This window comes from Podarcis raffonei, chromosome 7, assembly GCF_027172205.1.
Source record: "Podarcis raffonei isolate rPodRaf1 chromosome 7, rPodRaf1.pri, whole genome shotgun sequence".
NCBI classification, from domain to species: Eukaryota; Metazoa; Chordata; class Lepidosauria; order Squamata; family Lacertidae; genus Podarcis; species Podarcis raffonei.
The window spans coordinates 53,131,836-53,154,622 of NC_070608.1; the positions used below are offsets into that span (position 1 = coordinate 53,131,836).

The following is a 22,787-nucleotide window of genomic DNA, read 5'->3' on the forward strand; positions in this document are numbered from 1 at the left end:
TCTCTCTCTTTGTTATTACCTATAGATTAAATGGAGCTGATGCTTAGTGATACAAGTCTAGAGGAAAATACCTCTTTAAAAACAAACAAGGTAGTAACACTAATCAGTAAACTATCTGCTCATTGTTCAAGAAATAAGATAATCATCTCTGTTTCAGGAAGAACTTGAGAACTCCTAAGCATTAGAGCAAAGATCACTTAATGATCTTAGCAGATATAGCACAGGATTTGTTCCCATGTGAATGCAATGCCTGAGTTGATTCTAATAGTGGTAGTATTTGCTACTTATCTGGCCCTAGATCATCTTTCACAGCCCCTTAAATTTCCACTGCTTATAACTAATAGCACTGAGATTGGGCTAACTCCTTTATAGTTTCTGGTCTGTGGGCACTGTTAAAGTCATGTCAATAGGAACTATGTAGCCCATATATGTCACCATATTATATTTTAAGGTGGTGTGAATTTTGAAGTTCAACAGCATCTGAGTTTACCTTTCTGAAAGAGATGAAACATTGTAAACCTGGGCACAACATTTGGATTCCTACAGCTTTCCTTTTTCTTAATGTTGCTATTTCTTTTGGCTTTGAAGATAACATTTGAAAGCATACGGGCAATGCTGCTGAAATCTCAGAATGCAGAGAGGTGACTGAAGAAAATGGCAATAATTGGGTAGTCCAACAACATATGGAGAACAACAGGTTCCTCTTCCCTGCCTTATGCCTTCTGGATGCCTGAAGGAAGTGTGTTTTGAGCAGTGCTTTCTTTTCATTCCTCCCCATGCTATTCATGGACAGTTCTTGCTCTCAATTAGAGTTTTCATTTCTAGTTTTCATATTGACAAACTGGAGCGTGTGCAGAGAAGGGTGACCGAGATGATCAAAGGTCTAGTAACCAAGGCTTATGAGGAACAGTTGAAGGAGTTGAGTATATTTAACCTGGAAAAGAAGAGACTGAGAGGAGATATGATGGCCATCTTCAAATATCTCAAGGGCTGTCACATGGAACAAGCCTGATTCTCCTACTCTGGAGCATAGGACTCGAACCAATGGCTGCAAGTTCCAAGAAAAGAAATTCTGACTAAACATCAGGAAGAACTTTCTGACAGTAAGAGCTGTCCAACAATGGAACGGTCTCCATTGACTCTTCTTCCCCAGAGGTTTTTAAGCAGAGGTTGGATGGCCACCTGTATGGATGCTTTAGTTGCATTGCAGAGGGTTGAACTAGATGACCCTTGGGGTCTCTTCCAACTCTATGATTCTATAACTCAACCTTACAATAATTTATTCTAATTGTTTTCTAGAGCTTGACAGGAAGAGTCCATGCTTTTTTCTGTTCATTTGCTTTCTCGGCAAGCTTGAGTAATCATATTACGGCAATGGGCAGGAACTTCTGTTCAGGCTACCTGTTCTGGGCAGAAGGAAGGGTGTGTGTTTGTGTCCATACTGAATTGTGTCCAGAGGAAACATACCTCACCAGGAGCCAGCAGCAGCTTTGTTATGGAAAGTGGCATCTGACCTACTCAGTGCTTGGCTGCAAGACAACTTAAAGCCTATTTTCAGTCTCTTATTTCAATAGTCCACTTATATTCAAATTTGTATCAGCACAAAGCAGCTCTGCTGACATTCCAAGTCGCATCACAGCCGATTTGTCTTCCTTGCACAACTATTAATCTCTTGACCCCTATGTAAATTATCTCTTCGTATATACCTACAGTCTTCACACAGTTCAATTGTATGTGTGTGGGACTTCTTCAGTCACGGATGAGTGAAATGGTAGTGGAATGGTTTTTTTCTCTCTCCAGTCACATTCCCAATGTAAAAATTGTTGGAGCCTTGGCTCTAGGTCATTCACATAGTAGACAAGAGGCCATGTTCACATATGTCTGTGCGAGCAATTTGTGCAGTTGGCATAGACTGGATCTTCTGTCATTTGTCCTCTGCTAGTATTTACTGCACTCTGACAACCAGGTCTTCCATATTTGTTTGAAGGCTAGAGAGGAGAAAAGTAGAGAGCAGTGAAGAACAGTGAGGACTACCACCCTATCAGAGTTGCTTACGACAGAGGCAAATTTGAGGCATGTAATGGCTTTTGACGCTGACTGCAATGCCCATACACGTTGTGTCTGACTGAGTATTCTGGACCTAGCTTTTCAAGTCTTGAGTTGGGAAGGGTGTTTGAGGCATAACACCCCATGGCCCAGTCCTACCTCCTACTCCAAGCCAGAAACGTCCATGCACCATCCAGTTTACGGTGTACAAAAAAGGCAGAGAACAGAGGCCAAATAGGTTTCTTTTGCCAAAAAAAGCTGAAAAACTTCACAAAACCATTCACACAACTCAGCGCCTTACTCCTCCTATTAGGGCTGCATCAAATGCTCTCCCTTTTTCTTTTCTTTATAATTAACATAGTTGAACAAATTACTGGAAAAATGGCCATCTCACCAAAGGATCACCTTGTTTTGATGCTTCTTGTCAATCTCTTGTTCTCTTGGCTGCAGCGCCCCATTTGCCTTCACTCTTTGCAGTCTCATTTGCCTTTGCTGGCAAGAGAACAAAGTGTACCAGGCCAGCATCAGAAATAAACAAAGAAGATGTTGTACGTCAAATAACTGCTAACAATGGGAACTTTTTGTGACCCCAAAAAATAACACAAAGCTAGGCACTGTAAATGGTTTTGGCTTACCTTTAACATGGTTAGGATGCAGCTTGTGCATTCATCCATGCAAGCTGTTTGCACATGTTTGCGGATTCATATATCAGCCCATGCCTTTGAAATGTAACATGATAAGCAATTCCTATTGAAACTTTGGCAACTTGGCCCTGAAGCTGTTGGGCACCATCTCCTAAACAATACTTCCACAGACCACACCTAATACACTCTTCATATGCCCTCTGTCCTACACCACCAGCCATTAGAAAGAAACAGTGCTGTATCAGCACACAGATCAGCAGTGCTTAATAGTGCATCTAGAATGGAAAAGAGTTCTCTGTTGTAACTGACTGATCCCCCTTTCCCTCTGCTGGAAATGAAAAGGATGAATAAAAAAAGCAAAAGCCACAAATAGAGTCGTGTGGATACACATTAGCTAAGCACCGAAGGCCACATGTTTAAGCACATTCTAAGAATGAATCAGGATGAGCTCAGCCAAAGTTTGCTTTGGAGGTGGGAGGACCCAACAAGTCATATGGCATTTTCTTTTTAACCACAACCTGTGGCTCATCACTATGCTCCTCTATGGTTAGGTAGGAGCAATACCTGGTTTGTGAGCATATTTTAAAACAGAATCACAGAGTTGTAGACTTGAAAGGGACCATGAGGATCATCTAACCCAACCTCCTGTAGTGCAGGAATCTTTCACCCACATGGATCTTGAACCCACAACCCTGAGATCAAGAGTCTCATGCTCTACCAACTGAGCTAAGTGTTATAACAAATCTCTGGTTAGTCTGAAGAGCATAAAATCCTTAAAAGTTCAGAACCCTGCTTTTAAAATAACAATACCTCTTTCAGAGTGCTGATCCTACGACGTAGCAAAGCAACTGGCCCAAAAACCATAGTTTGTTTTTATGATATACAAAAGTATCCTAAATGTTGTAACTGTTCACAAATACTGTTTCCCCTCCCCAAAAAGTGATCCATGCTTTTAATAGGCAAGTTGCTTCACTCAAAAAGCTTGAGAGGCACAGCCATTAGCCTTATTGCATATGGTGAAGATGCTCCTCAAAAGGATATTCTGTAAGAAAGGAGGCTTCACCTACATTTGCTTGTGTGTGAGCAAGACGAAAGTCTTTCATCATCATCATCCTTTTCTTCTTCTTCTTTCTGCTGGCACATAAAAAAACTGCTGTTGTTAGACTTGACCCACAACCAGGACATAGGAATTTTGAGGTTCTGTGCAAAATATTAAGGTGGGTTCTGGAAGGTAGAAACCCTGAGCAAAATTTGCGTTGAAATGCCTGACCAACTATTCATTCACTCCCCTATGAAATGATCAAAGTGTTCAGTCATGTTCTGTATGCCTGCTAGGAACTAGCTGCAGCCCAGCTTGAGTCACACTTCTACATTTGCAACTGCCTCATATCGAGGAGTGGGAAAGCACTTTTCCTCAACAGGAATCAGAAGGATATGGCCTCCCTCTTTCTAAATGCTTCCATGATGGTTATCAGCCAATTAATGAGAAAGGAGCATCCACCCATATACAGTGGTACCTTGAGTTAAGTACTTAATTCGTTCCGGAGGTCCGTTCTTAACCTGAAACTGTTCTTAACCTGAAGCACCACTTTAGCTAATGGGGCCTCCTGCTGCTGCCGCTCTGCCAGAGCACGATTTCTTAACCAGAGGTACTATTTCTGGCTTAGTGGAGTCTGTAACCTGAAGCGTATGTAACCCGAGGTACCACTGTACATTCACCCACTGTGTGTGGCGAAGTGGTTAAGGGTCAGCCTAAGTCCTAGAGACCAGGGTTCAAATCCCCCCTTAGCCACGGAGCTCTCTGGATGACCTAGGGCCAGTCACTGTCTCTTGGCCTAACCCAGTTTCCCAACCAGAGGCCATATGGCTCACGGGGGGGGGGCAGGATATTCCAAGGGGGGTACAGGTGAAAATCACGGAAATGGGGGAGCACAGCACAAGGCTAGGGGGCCACAGAGGGAAGTGAGAAGTGAAGGGGGAAATTTATTTTTTTAAAAAAATTAAGATCCTGACTCGCTCATTATCCACTTGGCCAATCACAAGAGGTAAGGGGGTGGCCCACCAGAACCTAATGCTCCTTTTTGCCACATGTGTTTTCTTGGAGCAGTTCTTGTTTGTTTCCAGTGGAAAAGGGCAATCACGGAGGCTCTCGTTTTGACCAGGACCCCTAGGTCAGGTAAGTGTGGTGGTGGGGTGGCAATGGGTAGGGCTGGGCAAACCGGAGCTGCTTGTTGTTGCCAGCAGTGCTAGGCCCAGTGGCATCTTGGGCCTGACTGCAAGGTGCAGGATGTAATCTACCACAGCGCCTAGCAGATCAGGGCCTTCAGATGCTGCCGAGGGGCAAAGAGCTTGTTGGCACCGTTGGCTTAGCTCTGCAAGGTGCAGAGTGAAATCCACCCCTGCATCCAGCTGAGCAGAGTCGTCTGGTGCTGCTGACTTGCATCTTGTAAATAGCTAAGTGACTACTCACTGAGTTCAGTGGGCCTTACTCCCAGGTAAGGGTGTGGGGGGCTATAGTGTTTTATCTAGGCAGACAGGGCTCCTCCGCATGACAAGATGTTTTTGCCCAGGTCAGTGAGGACCAGTTGCTTTTTAAAATTCTCCCATAAATACACCACTCCCTGTGCACCTTTTGGACAGTATCTGTAGGTTTCCCCCTCTGTGTCAAATAACTGGGATCAAATAAGTGTTGTTTACTTTTTATAATACAGTGGTACCTCGGGTTAGGAACTTAATTCATTCTGGAGGTCTGTTCTTAATCTGAAACTGTTCCTAACCTGAGTTACCACTTTAGCTAATGGGGCCTCCCGCTGCCACCGCACAATTTCTGTTCTCATCCTGAAGCAAAGTTCTTAACCCGAGGTACTATTTCTGGGTTAGCGGAGTCCGTAACCTGAAGCGTCTGTAACCCGAGGTACCACTGTACATGGAAGATGAATCTCCCTTGGGAGGTTCTGGACTCTTCTTCCTTGGAGGTTTCTGAGCAGAGGTTGGATGGCCAATTGTCATAGATGCTTTAGCTGAGTTTCCTACATTGCAGGAGGTTGCACTAGAAAGATAACCTTTGGGGTCCCTTCCAGCTCTATTAGTCTCTGTTTTTTCTGCTTCAACAATATTTCATTATGTTCCTATCATTGTATGTGATTGTATTTTGTATAAATTATAAAAAAGCAATAAAACACGTTCTATTTATAAACAAAACATTCAAAGAGTTCCTTTTCTACCAGCAGGACGATGGGGGGGGGCATGGAGGTAGTCAGGATTTTTGTTAGGGGGCAGACTTTTGTTGAGGGGGACAGAACCTCATATTTGTATTGATTTGTGTGGATTTTTACTTATAGGAGGCAGCTGCTCCCCCCCCCCGGCTATGTCCATGGGGGGCCACAGGAAGGAAAAAAGGTCAGAAGGGGGCCATGGCAAGAAAAAGGTTGGGAAACACTGGCCTAACCTACCTCACAGAGTTGTTATGTGGATAAAATGAGGAGGGAACCATGTACACTTAGCTCATCAGACAAAAAAGGTGGTATATAAAGTGGTATAAGTGGTAAATAAGTGGTATATAAATATATAATAAAAAAGTAAAATGAATTTTTCAATCCATTTGTTTGCACATTCATCACTGCTAATTTGAAGATCACCATTAATTTTAGCTGGGCATATATATGGATTAGGTTTTAAGTAGGTATCAAGTCAGTGAACAAATATTAGATAGAGTACAGAACAATTTGCTTACTTTTTATGATGACAAATAAGCGCAGTAATGATGAGGATCATTATTAATGATAAGACAGCAGCAGCTCCAGCAATAACAAAGATACACTGATCAGAATGACTCTCCAAAGAAACTAGGAAGGTAAATGGTAAATGTTATTACTATTGCTCAAGAGGGAGAGAAACAAGACAATTTTCTGAGTGATATACAGTCAAATGAAATTCTAGTCAGTTTGTGATCATGAAGAGCAAAATAAATATACAAGTGTGTGTGCGCGTGCACACGCAAGCCCATGTGTGCATGTGCTCATTTCTTCAGGGTTTCCAATTCTGGCTGCATGAGGAAAATCTAATCTGATATTCTGAAATCTGTAAACCCTGCTGGAATTTAACTGAAGCATAACAAGCTCTAAACAGTGAAGAGATCAATAATCCGATGTTTCATCTTCAAGAGCTTCAGCCTGACTCATTGTGTTATCTCGTCAGATGTAGGACTTGCTTCAGTAAGAATACCTGTTTCTAAAATTTTTAGAAAATCAGGCTCACATTAGTTGCTGTTTTGTTCAGAGTGAGCACTGACTGCCTAACTTGTAGCCATGAAGTGCTCAAAAATAGATGCTCATGATGAACCAGTGCCTGCCAAACAGCAGTACAATTTGTGGGATTGCAGTGGTCTGAAAAGGGTTCAATTCCGGTTGACTTTGTTCACATAGCTGAAGACACCTGACTGCATACTTCTATGGACTGCCTTTGTACCATACTCATTCAGGATCTATGCATCTCAGTAAAAGAATATCAACAGATTTAGCTTTTAGAAAAATACCAGAACCTGGAAGCTCTTAGCTTCTTTGCAGCAGTTTATGCTGTTCTGCGCTTCTTCAATATTTCATGTCTAGCATAAATACCCATAATTTCTTAAGAACAAGGTGTACAAGTCAGAGACACATCACTTGTCTTCTAGATCTGCCCTATCTTTGGAGGGGAGTAGGTTGATAGGACACTATTAAGTGTGTGTTGGAGTCTGTTCACTTCCCTAAAGCACTGGCAAAAAATGCAAGTGATTTTATATTGACACTTTTTCTTCACGGGAGTCCAAAATTTTTGTGGGTGAGTGCTTTCAACCTTCACTGCCCTGACTTCAGGTATATGGGAGAAACACTGACAGGCTCGACAGTTTACAACGCACTAAAACCTAACAAGTGGTTTGAACCGCTTGTCATGCGCCTTGCCACAAAGGGTTTTACAACATTTGCTAAGCACACACACACACACTGTGCAGGAAGAGGTCTCTGACAGTGAGAAACTATGAAGACACTTTCAAATGGAGCAAAAGAACTTTGCACCTAAGCAGATGTTGCACCTCTCATGTGGTTTCCTCCCACTTGCTTGTTTTTCAATTAAAATATGCCATCCAATGAGCTTGCAAACATCTTCCCAATGTCACTGAAGCCTGAGCATCCAGTTTTGCACCAGAAAGCCAGGCAGCCTCTGGAGAGCACACAGCTTCACGTGACACAAACCAGATGGAGGATGCAAACATATTGAAATGGCCACATTGAAGAGCAGGTGTTTGAAATCAATCATTTTCCTGAACAAATTCAAAGTAGGGCAGCAACAACACTGGTGGAAAAAAATAGCTGCATGTCCCTGTAAGTCAAATAGGGGTTGGTAAGCAATATGTTGAAATCCACGGCTACCCAAGAATTGTTACCTGCCTCGTGTGCGGAGCTGGAATTTCACCCTAAATTATTGTGACAAATGTATTGAGGGTTAAGACAATTTTCTTTATTGATTTAATCACAGCAGACTAACCTGTCCATTCATCTGGAATAAACTACCTGGAGCAGTGAAATAGCCAAGTCTGCAGATAACACCCTGTTTAGGTGTTGTTCCTGGACACTGAATGGGACCCTGAGATCCACACCAATCTTCCAGAGCTGAGCAGAAAGGCCAGAAGGGGATTTCTAAGCATTCTCAGTTAAAGAAGCTTGGAAGTTCTCCTTGAGATCTGGAACTCTAACCAATGTTGAAAACAGTATGTTGGGTGGGGTGGGAGCAGATGATGATGACGGTGATTTTCTTTATAGGAAGATTGCTATATAAGTGCTTCTGGATCCTCTAACACCCTCTTATAGCAGGAGATCTTGGGGAAGGAAATTGATTCCATCACTTCATTTTATCTGGACTGCTGGCTGCTTCCCTCCTTCACCACCATTGCTGGGGGGTGGTTATAGAGGGGCGGGTTGTGTCTATCATTTCCCACCTTCAATCTTTCCTCTTTAACACCTATCCACCCTTTTCTTTTCTTGCTACTTTTTATCCAGCCAAGCCAAGCCCAACTAAGGTCCATTCTCTTTCGCTCTTTCTCTCTCTCCCTTTGCCTTGCAAATGCTTTTCAAAACAACTATTCAGCCTTTAATTTTACATATGTTTAAATTAATACAAATGCCTACAAACAACTGCAGGATTTTGTAAATTCCCTTTACTTACTGTTGCCATCAATGGTCAGTTTTGTCCAGACTGTGGCATTTGCACCATTCGTCCCAATGTAAGAACAGCTGTACATCCCAGAGTCAGAAGCTGTGACATTCCGAAGTACAATTGTGCTATCCACCCGGGTGGCACAGTCTATCACTACACGGTCTTCGTAATCTGAACCATAGACTGCTGTACCAGATTTATCACATTGGACTATGAAGTCCACATGGTCTGTATAGATCCTTTTCCATTTCACTTGATAAAGTGTTGTTTCGGGGTCAGGCCCATAGGTAAAGTTGACATTTGCTCCTGGTTCAGCAACCATATGATGATATGACAAGTTTCGAGGTTCAAAATCCCCTGCTTAAAAAAAGAAATTGAGGAAAAAAGAAACACTTTGTAAAAAAATAATAAATTTAACAACCACCCCCCACCCTTTTATTTTGTTTTAGCAAAACAATTCATTGATTGGGCAGCATGCTTACTTGGGAAGAAAGTCCCACTGAAGTCTGTAGAGCTCACTTTTGAGGGTAGATGTGCATTGGATTTCATTATAAATCTCTTATTTTCCTCACCTCAGCCAAGAAAGATGATCTGAATCTCCCCTGCTGTGTTACAGTCAGAGATTACTAGAAGTCTGCCCCCTCCCCCCGTTTTGAAATTCTTATTTATCTAGCCCTTCCTTCACTGTGGATCATTTCTATCTGTGTTTAGAGGGTATGAACAGCCTCTTTCTGGCAAGGCAGTTCTTCATGCATGCTGCCACACACCTCCCTGGCTTAGGGGCTAATGGCTATAAAACCTGGAAGTCTAATTAGATGCTCCAGATGAACTGTTAACAATCGAGACCTTTAACATTGAATTTTGGATTTCTCAAGTTTGCTTCATTTTTTTTTTTTTTTACATGCAGTATCAGTCATAGTGCTTTTCTTTCATTTCTGTGCTGAATATATCCAAGCCTGCTGTTGTTTTCAACATTTTGGTTGGAATCTAAATACCGGGAGAATTCCTGAATAATGGGTACACACTATTTTCCAGAAAATGCAATGCAGTCATGCTTCACAGTTCTGAGGTTAAGAACAGGTCGTCAGCGGATAACATCATAAAAATAGAATTTGCAATCCTTATATCATGTCAAATAGCTCACGTCCTTAATAGCATAATCCACCTAGTAGATTTTAGTATGTTGCTAGACCATGCAGTCCTGAAGCCCAAAGTCAGAAGTTCAGAATGCAACAGCTGGACTCCCTGCCCCACAGAACTAAGATCCCTGGAAATGGCGGCCTATCATCCTGAATGATCTCACAGAATCGTGCATCCATAAACCTTGTCCTCAACACTGTCTTCCTTCTATGTCTTGTCTTTTAGCTACTGACATTACCCCCCCTCCCTCTCTTTGGTGTGTGTGTGTGTGTGTGCGCGCGCATGTAAGGCTAACAGTGCAGCTGCCGGAAGGAGATTACATTCCGATATTCCTGCTTTTAGCAATGCAGGAAGGAAGAGAACACCAGGAAGCCTAACAGAGAGCTGTTCTAAGAAGCAAGGAGCTGCTAGGAATGACTGAGGTGGGGGAAGAATCTCCTTGCATCTCCAAGAGCATTCATTCCTCTCCCCACCCCTCCCACCCCGCCCACCCTGTTCCATGCAAGAATCCTGCTAGGGAGATCTTTTGCAGCTATTAAAGATAAATGCAGTAACAGAGCTATTACAAAGGTGACGTGCTTTTATTATTATTCTTCATTGTTCTGCTACAACTCCGGTTTAGTTTCTTCATGAGCAGATCATTACAATAGCAAGCATTTCCATGCCACTTGTTCCTCACTCATCTGAAAGAATGTGTGTCATTTTAATGGCTACCTATCAAAAGTTCCCCTAGTTTCAGATTTACGGCTTCGTAAGCAACAAATCGGCTCTCCGTTTTCTCTCCTTCTGTCATATAACGACCTCATTTTTCTATCTTTTTAAAAATGCCTTTTAAAATGTAGCAATTATAGCGACTTGAAATGCTGACATACTGCACATAAAGCTATAACTTCATAAAATGAAAAAAAAGGTAGAAATTATCTGGATACTGTATGTGGCCCCCCTTTGATTTTCCATATGGTAATAGAGATTTGGCTTGTCATTGGCACTTACAATCCATTTTCATATTGCCATATTTTACGTGATGGCTTATTTGGCTTCATTTTCCAACAGTATTGAATCTGTCATAATGTATAAAGCACATAGGATGTATTTAGCATGATGCAGTGCTTTTATGTTAGATGAGAGAAACCAAGTTTCATAACTCTGTTCAGCTAGTGCCAGCCTTATTTATTTTTGTTTATTTAGATCATTTGTTTCCCACACTCCTTGGCCAAAAAGGCTCACAGACCTGCCTATATACTGGTACATGACGTTCTAATCTCTGAGCAGTGTGAGATCCCAGGGGTTTACTTAGGGTTTGGTTTCCTTGGAATGAGGGACATTGGAGACTGTGGATATATGGCTTATTTGCACATGCATACAGCCCAAGCTTATGATGGAGGAGCTTACAGCATCAACACCTCAAGAAACTCTTGCCTCTCCCAAAGCCACAGCCTTGGATTCAAGCAGAAATCAAGCATGTCTTTCCCTATCAGGCTTCTGCCTGTCTCTTGTGTCTAGCTCAGTTCACACATGCATGTCTCTGGCCCTTGTCCTTCTCACCAACAGGTGAGGGTGGGGTACTACCCATTTGCCCTCTGGCACAAAGCCACTTCCTCTGTTACCCTAACAACCCATAATTAGGGGGCCATTAACACGTCAACAAACTTGTCTGGCTATTCCAACAATCAATTTTCCATTAGATTTTAACCATTGCTGAATCCAGGAATTAGAAGGGGCTCAGGCATACAGCCTACACACACACACACCCCTCCCCCCCAAAAAACCCTCACAAAAATGCAATCATTCTGATCAAGATAGTCCCTGTCTGCAGATCTGCAATGAAGAAAACACAACACAAAATAAAAGAGGGACAGGGAGGGAAGAGGACAAAACAAATCACAGTCGGCTTTGAACAAGTCACAATCACTTACAAACACAAGGGTTTAAGGCTCAAGCTTTGAGGCTACAGAGCAAAGGAAGAATTACAACTTTGTCCTATAACAACTTGGCTACAGGACTGAGGACTTCTAGCAAATTTAATTTTAGTTTCTTTAGTCTACCTTTTCCATCCACTCCCATTCCCTCAGGTGTGTGTGTGTTTAAACCTGGCTTATACAGCACAGCTTGCTAATGTAGAACAGGCATAGGCAAACTTGGCCCTCCACATGTTTTGGGACTGGTAGATGAAGGGAACGCAGTGGATGTAGCCTACCTTGATTTCAGCAAGGCATTTGACAAGGTGCCCCATGATATTCTTGTAAAGAAGCTGGTAAAATGCGGTCTTGACTTTGCTACCACTCAGTGGATTTGTAACTGGCTGACTGACCGAACCCAAAGGGTGCTCATCAATGGTTCCTCTTCATCCTGGAGAAGAGTGACTAGTGGGGTGCCACAGGGTTCTGTCTTGGGCCCGGTCTTATTCAACATCTTTATCAACGACTTGGATGATGGACTCAAGGGCAACCTGATCAAATTTGCAGATGACACCAAACTGGGAGGGGTGGCTAACACCCCAGAGGACAGGATCACACTTGAAAACGACCTTGACAGATTAGAGAACTGGGCCAAAACAAACAAGATGAATTTTAACAGGGAAAAATGTAAAGTATTGCACTTGGACAAAAAAAATGAGAGGCACAAATACAAGATGGGTGACACCTGGCTTGAGAGCAGTACATGTGAAAAGGATCTAGGAGTCTTGGTTGACCACAAACTTGACATGAGCCAACAGTGTGACGCGGCAGCTAAAAAAGCCAATGCAATTCTGGGCTGCATCAATAGGAGTATAGCATCTAGATCAAGGGAAGTAATAGTGCCACTGTATTCTGCTCTGGTCAGACCTCACCTGGAGTACTGTGTCCAGTTCTGGGCGCCACAGTTCAAGAAGGACACTGACAAACTGGAACGTGTCCAGAGGAGGGCAACCAAAATGGTCAAAGGCCTGGAAACGATGCCTTATGATGAATGGCTAAGGGAGCTGGGCATGTTTAGCCTGGAGAAAAGGAGGTTAAGGGGTGATATGATAGCCATGTTCAAATATATAAAAGGATGTCACATAGAGGAGGGAGAAAGGTTGTTTTCTGCTGCTCCAGAGAAGCGGACACGGAGCAATGGATCCAAACTGCAGGAAAGAAGATTCCACCTAAACATTAGGAAGAACTTCCTGACAGTAAGAGCTGTTCGACAGTGGAATTTGCTGCCAAGGAGTGTGGTGGAGTCTCCTTCTTTGGAGGTTTTAAGCAGAGGCTTGACAACCATATGTCAGGAGTGCTCTGATGGTGTTTCCTGCTTGGCAGGGGGTTGGACTCGATGGCCCTTATGGTCTCTTCCAACTCTATGATTCTATGATTCTATGATTCTAATTGCCATCATCCATAGCTAACACGACCATTGGTCAGGGATGATGGGAGTTGTAGTCCCAAAACATCTGGAGGGTCGAGTTTGCCTATGCCTGATGTAGAAACTAACAAGTATTAGTAATAATCATTCATTCATTGATTCATTAATGGCCAGTTACTGCCTTCTTTGATGCAGGCAACCATTTTAGTTATATAACAACCCTTAAAAAGAATAAAGGATGAGAAAACCTCATGTTTCTGGTATTGTGTCACTCCAAACTTGTGTTTCTATGGTACCCTTGTGCTATCACTGAAGAGTCTTTTCAATCATCTCCCAACCAGAGGCACAAGCTATGGCATTGTGTGAAAACCATAGGCTCTGTAACTGACTCATATTCACCTACTGTGTGCTACCTTCTGGAACACCAAGAACTCAGCACACTCATACACAACGTGAATATCTCTGGTTGCAAAGGAGTGTGATGTGCTCTGTGGAGGATGAAAACTGCCATGACATTTCCGCAGGCCTTTCTTGTGTTACTCTGGCTACAGTTGAAAAGAGAGAGAATACAGAACTCATTAAACTCAACATGACAGGGATTGTGACTGCCAATCAGAAGACATCAGCTATGGGAGGCAAGTGTCAAATTCCCACTGAATTTCACAAACTGGACATCTAATTGCTTTTTATTCTACATGCAGACACAATATGAACCTTCACTTTGAAAACTTTTCACTGGGACTTATTAACAATCTGAGCTGGGGACTCAGTGTCCAAGTTCACTTATTCAAAGTCCAGAATGAGAGGCAACAAAACTTTCAAGCTAGACAGGAAATCACCGAATAAAAGGTTCATTTAACAAGGGCTGCTAGCTTCAAGTTGGTAACATACGCACAGCGGCATCCACAATTAAACACTCCTAGCAGCAGGTGGAATAATTGGATAGCTAGTGTAATTCACCGCTGACAGCCACACAACAAAAGCAGCAATTCCCTTAGTGCAATTTTTCTTCTTTAGCTAAAATAGCTTTGGGAGGAAGATAATTAGTACACTAAAAGTCACAGATTTAGTCAGAGTTTCCCACAAAACACCTATATGTTCTCGGTTTTCTTGAATCTCTGACTAGCAAAATTGAGATAAGTCTCGTGTCAGTCTTGAAAGAGCAAAGGTGCTTGTGGGTGACTGACCTATTCCTCTCATTGTAAGCCAAACACAGTCATTTAAATGTTCATTTTTAAAGGGGATATGGGAGACCAATAGTTGTTATGGTTTTTTTTATTTAGTAAAGTCAGAATGAGGGAATTTAGATGATAGAAAAGGGGTTTCCTCAACTCTTTTTGCCATTTGACAATTCTCGTTGCCAAATCTCTTTTCTACTTGTTCCCTCCCACCACAGGGTTTCAAAAACATTTCTAATCCTGCAAAGATGAATTCAGAATTCCATGGGGTGGAGGAAGATTTGGAGAATAGAGGAGATACTGATATTTTAACAAAATTGGTTATGAAGTATGCATTCAAATCAAATCAAATCAAAATGTTTATTCGGCTTTACGCCCATCATGAAACACAACACAACAAAACAAATCAAATAAAACAGCGGACTCGTACAAACCACAAGTAGTATAACACAGTTCACAACTCACAAGGACAGATATTAGCCATTCATAAAAAAAAGTTTAAGATTAAGATTAAAAATTTTAGGCACTACACTAAAATCAATATCTGATGTCATTATAGAAAATTCTTATAACTATCAATAATCAGCTAACATTCCATTCCGTCTCTTGTACGAGAGGACGGCTGTTAGGAATTTAGCAACCTATCTTGAAGAACCCAGGCAAGCTGTAGGTCTACTGGTTTGTCAGCCATAGGCTGGATTATGGAGTTTAATATACTAGCACGGGCTGAACTGTACAAAGGGCAGATAAACATGACATGATGTAGAGATTCAGATGTTTTCATTTCACAAGCACACATAGAAGGGACTTGGCCCTTAGTGAATCTATGTCTCAGCACGTTTGTTGGGAAGACATTGAACCTAGCTCTAATGAAGGCATATCGGTGAGACGCGGCCATAAGCGAAGTTAAGTAGGATGGAGCGCGGTAGATAGGGGTTATGCCGAAATTTAACGGCGAGCAGGCTCCACCACCAGCTACGAAATTTTGGTATAGCTCCACATCATCCAGCCTTTGATTTATACACCTTTTTGCCACATTTAGATCCAGTTTGAGCAATTCAGTGGGCGAGATCTCATAGGACAGCAATTTGGCATGGATTTTTCCTGACCACAAATTTGTGAGTACGCATTCATTCTCTTTTAGGTGGTCAAACACTTTATATTGCTTCCATTAATGGTTACTTGTCCTTTTGCCACATGGAGGTTGCCTCTGAGCCACTTTGGTCCAGTATCTGGAGCAGTGGGGAGGGGGCGGTGTCACAAGAACAAGAGTTGCAGGACTTACATTAATGGTGGACTTTGGTAACTCCAGTTTCAGCGACTCCCTGTGCAATGGCAATATTCACGCCCCACCCCTGCCTCTTGAGTTCCATTCCATCCCATCGTGGCATCCTCTGAGGCACCCCTGAGGCTCCGCACCCAGTGCGACCAAACCAGTAACGTTCCCCTCAATCCGCCTCTGCTCATATTGCAGCTGCATCCCTGAAAATATCTACTTTATTTTTAATCATAGCAGCTGATGCTTTCTTGCTGACAGATATGTAGGATTTGCACTTACCATTGATTTTATTATTTATTATTATATCATAAGAGGTTAATAAATTGAATTTATAATGTATACTGTAATTTACATTAATGTATAAGGCGGTACTTAAAACTTTTACCTTACCTGATTGGACAACCTGTATTATCTTTTTCCAAGTCCCAAGCGGGAAGGTATGAAAAGAGCATAGATAAAAGCCAGTATCTTCCCCAGTTGTGCTATTGAACACCAAGGACTTGATGTTCGAGGTATCGTTAGTAACACTGACTCTGTCCTTATATCTGCTGGAAATATGCAATTGGTCAGGCAGTTTGAAGACTGCAATGTTCTCTTTGCGTTCCTCCTTCTGCCAAAACATCTGGACTATATTTGCAGCCTTCGGAAAGACACATTCAAGAGTCATGGCACTGGCAAGTTTCACAGTAGAATCCACATGTTCTCCTTCAACTGTGACAGAAACAAGACAGAAAGAGAAGAGGGGGGAAATGCTGTTATCTTAATTAAACTCTGAACCACAGTAACACCTGCAGCATCTAATGATCAAGCTAAATGCCTCCAGAACCAACAGCCCCCCTCCACCATCCACACTGAGTACAAGTTGACCAAGCTCAGGCTAAACAAGGATCTCCAAAGGGTGAAATTATTTCTATGGAACTTAACTACAAAACACGCATACGATCTGCAGGCAAGGTATCCAGAGATTACACCCAGCATGCTACTTAAGAAACTTATCTTACTTTGATACGATTGCAGAGCAGCAACAATGAAGAAGGCAAGGTAATCCATCTCCAGTACTACTAAAAAGACAGACGTGAAAACTTCATCTAAGTGTCTGTTTCCTGACCACATGGTGCATCCTGTTGAAATGAGTAAGCAAGATGAAAAGCCGTTTCCACAGTTTTGTAGAAATAGCAAAAGAGACTAAATGTCTGCATGACCTATGACAAGTCTGTGAGAATCTAAGATGCTCCCCTTCTTAATTTATTTTCACACCCATCCTAGCTGCTCAGGTTAGCAGGGCTGAGCGGTATCTGATTTTCAGCATCACAATATATCACCAGGTAAATATCATGATAGCTTGATATATCTACGGTGGCAGAGGATCTCGCCGTACCTCCCCACAGCTGTGGGGGGTGCGTCGCACTTCTCCGCCACAGCTGAGAGCCTTGACAAGGCTCCCCATAGCGGTGGAGGGCCTTAAAATGTATAGTGGCAGATTTAATAAAAATATTAAATAAACTTCCAGATAATATATTTTCAACTAATATAAGAGTAGTTTAAGTGATTTACCAGTCAAGTTGCATCTGCTTCCCCACTCACTCAGAGGTCTAAGTGGAATCTGTGCATACATAAGCCCCACTGAGCTCAACTAAACTTACTTCTACTTTCCTGGGAGTAAGCCTCATTGAATTCAGTAGGGCTTGCTTGTGAGTAGACATGCATTTGCTTGCACTGCCTGCATGTGAGGAAAGAAAGAAATGCTTTCCAGTTCTTTATGTTCTTTGGTTACTTTGCCGAAGTGTCCACCTTTTGTTCACTGGTATATTGCCTTGTTGAAACACTTTTCACAATGTTATTTCAATACCAGTATTCAACGGTATGATACAGATCAGTTTCAGTTTTGTACAACTTCTTAGTCCCCGTCCCTGTCCCCATTACTCCTTGCCTACTTTCCCACTGCTAATAAATTTCAGTAGTCAATGGTGTTGGGTTAGGGATCTATTGCTACACTTTAAAGCTGGATGGGCGGGGCGGGGGGGAGCTAAGCTGATTTGGTCTGCAGGCCATATTGACCCATGGCTAAGCTATGGTGGGAGGAGGACAAATTAGGTGTGGCCAAATGTAAAAGCAGATCTGGGGGGAAATGGGGGGAGTATGAAATCACAAATTTGCAGGGTCTTGGGGGGAAAAAAAATCTTTAGCAACACAGAATCACACCACAGGGCCATAGGGCAGGCCAGTTAAGAAATAGTATATTATTTTTTAAGTGGACAACTTGGGGGGGGGGGGTAAGAGGCACACAAATAAACCTTTTGGGATTAAATGATTATATCAGAGGACATATGGGATGAGCCAGTAATGAAAACATTTTTTATGTGAAAAATTAGAAATGAGGGGCTTGGGAGGGCCCAAAAATATCACAACTGGGTAGGAGTAGTCATTTTTCAAAATGTTTAAGAAATATTAAATTGGTGGGGGAATTGTGGGCTACAAAAAAATCCCCCCACCTTGGGGGAACGTGGGTGGTCCATGGACCACAGGTCAGCCACCCTTTCTGCGAGACACTGTGCCTATTAATAGGTCATTTCCTTGGCCTGCTACTAATTCCATGCTTACCATGCCAAGGTCTTACTAAGCAGGATGGCTTGCCACTCTAGCAGAGTAAAAGGTACATTAATTCAATTTGTCCTCATCAATTTTGTTGAATCAATAAAGCCTAAAAATATTGGCCCAAGTGAGCAAGCCGCGCTGTCACTTGAGAGACAAAAATCTTTACTCTGTATTCATTAGCTTCGGAAGGAAAATATGTTTTATACCAAATGTGATTCTAAAAAGGAAAGAGGGGTGTTTCAGTGTTTGCTTAACAATTGCACTAAACTTTCCAATTTAGCTTGAATACATACATTTATTCTCTTGGGTAGGCTTAATCTCTGCAGAATTGCAAGTGTATCACGTCTTTGTGTTATAAAATTATAAATATTTAGCAATATCCTTCGCCCATTGGCCAGTTTAACAGTCAGATTGCATGAGCTACTGTATAGACATGATACAAGTCTTAATTCTATCGGTGATGTGCCAGTGCTCTTATAGCAACCCTACTTGACATATATACCCCAAGTGACTTATTTTAGCATGGGCAAATAAAATAGAGAATAGCAGGGACATGGTGATTAATAGAGAACGATTCTAACTCTATAGTTAAAAAACATATTGTGATGCCATTTTTGTGCTCATTCATTCAGCCATGCACAGTATGGGAACATATATGAACTATTTTTGGTGCGTTAATAGCAGGTGGTTTTTTGTTTGTTTGCTTTAAATAATTTTTATTTGCTTAGCATTGGGTGTTGCATCAGCTGATGTCAAACACATCTCAAAGCTTCATAAAGCCCAACACAGCTAAGGTGGCCTTTTACAGTTGCTCTCCCGAATTTCTTTGGAGATGCTCAGTCATTTCCCACCCTTTGAATCTGGTGGGCTTTCCTGGGAAACTACCCTTCATTATTATTCAGTTTTAATATGCTTTAAGAGATAAACTAGCATGGTAGCAGAAGGCAAAGAGGGTCACTGTGAACATGGGAGGTGCTTTTCAAATTCTTGTTAAGCCAACTCAGTGGTTTTGGTCAAACCATTCATTCGTCCACAGCCTGTATTCTGCATCTATAAAATGGGGTTGAGAGATGAAGATTGCAGTTTTCATGCTGAACCATGATGGCTGCAATACTCCAAGGCTAGCGTGCAACATTTCACCCGATTTAATTTGGAATTATGTACACAAAATGCTGCTTGTGACCTTTGCCTCTGAGATGGCCCTTCTTAAATAGGACAACAGTAGAATGCATTGGCTACAAGGAACAACAATGGCACTCTTTCCTTTTACATCAGATGAAATATCCAAGGGCTGCAACAATCTTGGCCAACATAAATTTAACTTTGCAATGTACCACCGTGAGAGGTGCACAGTTATTTTGATTTAAAGAGATGAACAAACTCCAGTTCAGAAGCAGGCAGAAGCAGTGCAAAGACTTGGCTGTAACTTACAGAGTGTTCAAAACTGTGCAACATTTCATCCACTTTCCCCATCATTTATGTTTTATCATGCTTAAATCAGATGACTATCCTTGCTTTTAATTTCTCTCTGAAAGATCTGATTAAACCCTGCAATGAGTCCTGATTGGAGGCTGCAGATTTGCTGAAAAGGGAAAAAGCCTATTTGCTGCTGAGATTTATTTCTTAAACGTTCAGTCCCACACAGGAGACCACAGTAAAACTTCAGTTTGATAAGAGATGTGCCTTAAAACAAAGGGCTGTAGACAAAGCCTTAAAAAGTTAAACAAGAACATCTTCTTGCTAATGTTTTGCTCAGAAAGAAAGCACTTGCAATCCCAGTGACAACACTGGTTATGTATTGAGAAGTTTAGATAGACATATTGCATCAAAACATGGGAAGTTAACTTATATTGAGTTACCGTATTTTTCGCCCCATAGGACGCACTGGCCCATAGGACGCACCTAGTTTTTTTGGGGGGAAATAAAGGGGGAAAAATTATTTTCCCCCCAGGTTCTCTGCGCTAATCCCGAAGCTTGGGGCGTGCGGAGCTCAGCACGCCCCAAGCTTCTGGGTGCCGGCAAGGTCTCCGCTAGCCTTGGGAAAGCCGCGCAACTTCACACGGCTCTCCCAAGGCTAGCAGAGCGCTGCGCTAATCCCGAAGCTTGGGGCGTGCGGAGCTCAGCGCGCCCCAAGCTTCTGGGTGCAAGCAAGCTCTCCGCTAGCCCTGGGAGAGCTGGGTCTCCCACGGCTAGCGGATAGCTTCCTGAAGCCTGGAGAGCGAGAGGGGTCGGTGCGCAATGACCCCCCTTGCTCTCCAGGCTTCAGCGAAAGCCTGCATTCACCCCATAGGACGCACACACATTTCCCCATTTTCGGAGGGGAAAAAGTGCGTCCTATAGGGCGAAAAATACGGTAAGTCACTGGTTCATCTAGCTCAGTATTGTCAACACTGGCCAACAGCAGCTCTCTTTGGCTTTTAGATAGGGGCATTCCCAACTATACAGAGATGCTGTGAATTGAACCTGGGGCATTCTGCATGCCAAGCCACTGAGCAACAGTCCTTCCCTGGTTTTGTTCCCACTGTCACTCAGCAGATCAGTGGTGCAGAGTCTCTGGTCCTCTACAGCTCCCCCTGTGGCCCAACAGGCCATTTAGGCCAAACCGCTCCAATCTGCCCTACAGCTGTGAAGTGTGAGGCAGATAGAACATATTTTTTGCAGGTGCAAACGGTCAGCTGATAGTTGATTCTTTCAAAGTGCTGTGCCATCACAGTGATGTCAGTTGACTGACAGGTCAGCAGCCATCCCCACCTGTCAAAGCTGGCCGGCATGGCATGGTGCAGATAAGAGTGCGACCCAGATGCAGTTCTCCACCCCTGCTGCAAACAGATAAATGGCAAATTACAAGAACCTCCTGATTGATTCGTTCTACACAAAACAACATTTTTCCTTTTGCCTTCAGAGATGGATGTTCTATCCTTACCCATTCTTCAAAAACTCATCATAGGCTTTATGAGCCCTTATGGCAGTTAAGAGACTTGTGTTACAAGACCGAAAGGACAAATAGCCACCATCTACTACTCAGTGCTCAGATCTCACCATCCTTTTCTATCTTCAGACACATGACTTGTACATATCAATATCACTGGACATTTGGATATATGTTTAAATTTGAACTGATGGAATATTCTTCTTGATAATGTCAGCTGACAATGTTTCAACTCTTCTTTCTTTTTTGTTATACTGTAACTGCAAAATTTAAAAACCTTTTTTAAAAAATCACCCTTAGACAGCTCTAAATGTCTTGAGATCTAACAATTGGATTGCAGAGGGAATAATTTTTTATTATTATTATGCATTTAATGTATTTCTAACCCAAGATAAATCTTTAGTGAAATTCTCATGGGGGTGATCAGGGTGTTTTATTGTGTTTATCATACTTCCAAGGTAGCCAAGGCTTTCATTCTACAAATTATTATCCCCAGTGATCTGCACTGCGCAGCCTTCCCAAGTGCCCTTCCTTGGTGAAAACTGTGGGACATGCAAGGCTGGGATGTACTGTAGAAGGCAGAGATTCTGTTTTTTAGTTACAGTCTGTTTACTTGCAAAAAAAGGGTATTTTTTTAACTTTTAAAAAAGAGAGAGAAGAAAGGAATTCCCTTAAGAACAAAAAAAAAAGCAAGCACACCAGCCTCACGCATTATGTAGACATCCACCCCAGCTTCCCAAATTTAAAACGGAACTTGGGGGAAGACATTGTGAGGCAAGCCCTCCCATGGGGCTTTTTCAGATCAGTAAGCGTGAGAAGCCAGGGCGGCTGCAGAACTTGGAAGAAAAGTTGAATGGAAAGAAAAACATGCATCATTCACAGCCCCACGTCTACAATAAAGTAAGTTCAATCCCACACCCACTGAAATTATAAACACATTCTAATTTGTTCCACACAAGAGATAGAAAAATGAAAGCCTATTTTACAGCCGAAGAAATTTTTTTTGGGGGGGGGGGAATGGAGTGCAGGCTTTGGTATGACACTCAATATTACAAAACACATTTAAGTAAAGCAGCATTCTACCATGGTTATACTCCTTAGGGATGAGAAATTATGTCCATTACAGTTTCTATCAATTCCCCTTTTTCTACTCTTAAATTCTTCATACTTTGTGATTTGTTTTAAAGAAGTCCACAACAAAATACATTAACATTACTCCTAATATATGTAGTTTTGCCTAATGCAATTCATTTTTATATTATTTTCACTAAAATTGCATTTTTATGCATACTTTCCCCTCATATATGCATTTTTTTACACATTTGTTTCATCGGAGAATTGCACTGAAAACTTCAGAGAACAGTGTGAATTTTGAAAGATAGCTGTGTTTCTGCTGTGTATTGTTTTGGAAAGCGCAGATTAGATGGGGTCGCACTTTCAATTGGGAGAACCAAATTTCT

The 22,787-nt window shown here is 42.2% G+C and overlaps 1 protein-coding gene across 1 annotated transcript; it reads right to left on the reverse strand.

Moving 5' to 3' along the window:
- Positions 1 to 1,332: 1,332 nt before the first annotated feature.
- Positions 1,333 to 16,891, reverse strand: CD226 (CD226 molecule). The gene is given in 8 exon segments (XM_053396619.1): positions 1,333 to 1,988; positions 2,452 to 2,538; positions 3,758 to 3,821; positions 6,424 to 6,535; positions 8,892 to 9,242; positions 16,194 to 16,514; positions 16,805 to 16,873; positions 16,876 to 16,891. Coding segments are annotated over 8 exon segments (1,137 nt in total). The 3' UTR covers positions 1,333 to 1,871.
- Positions 16,892 to 22,787: the final 5,896 nt, after the last annotated feature.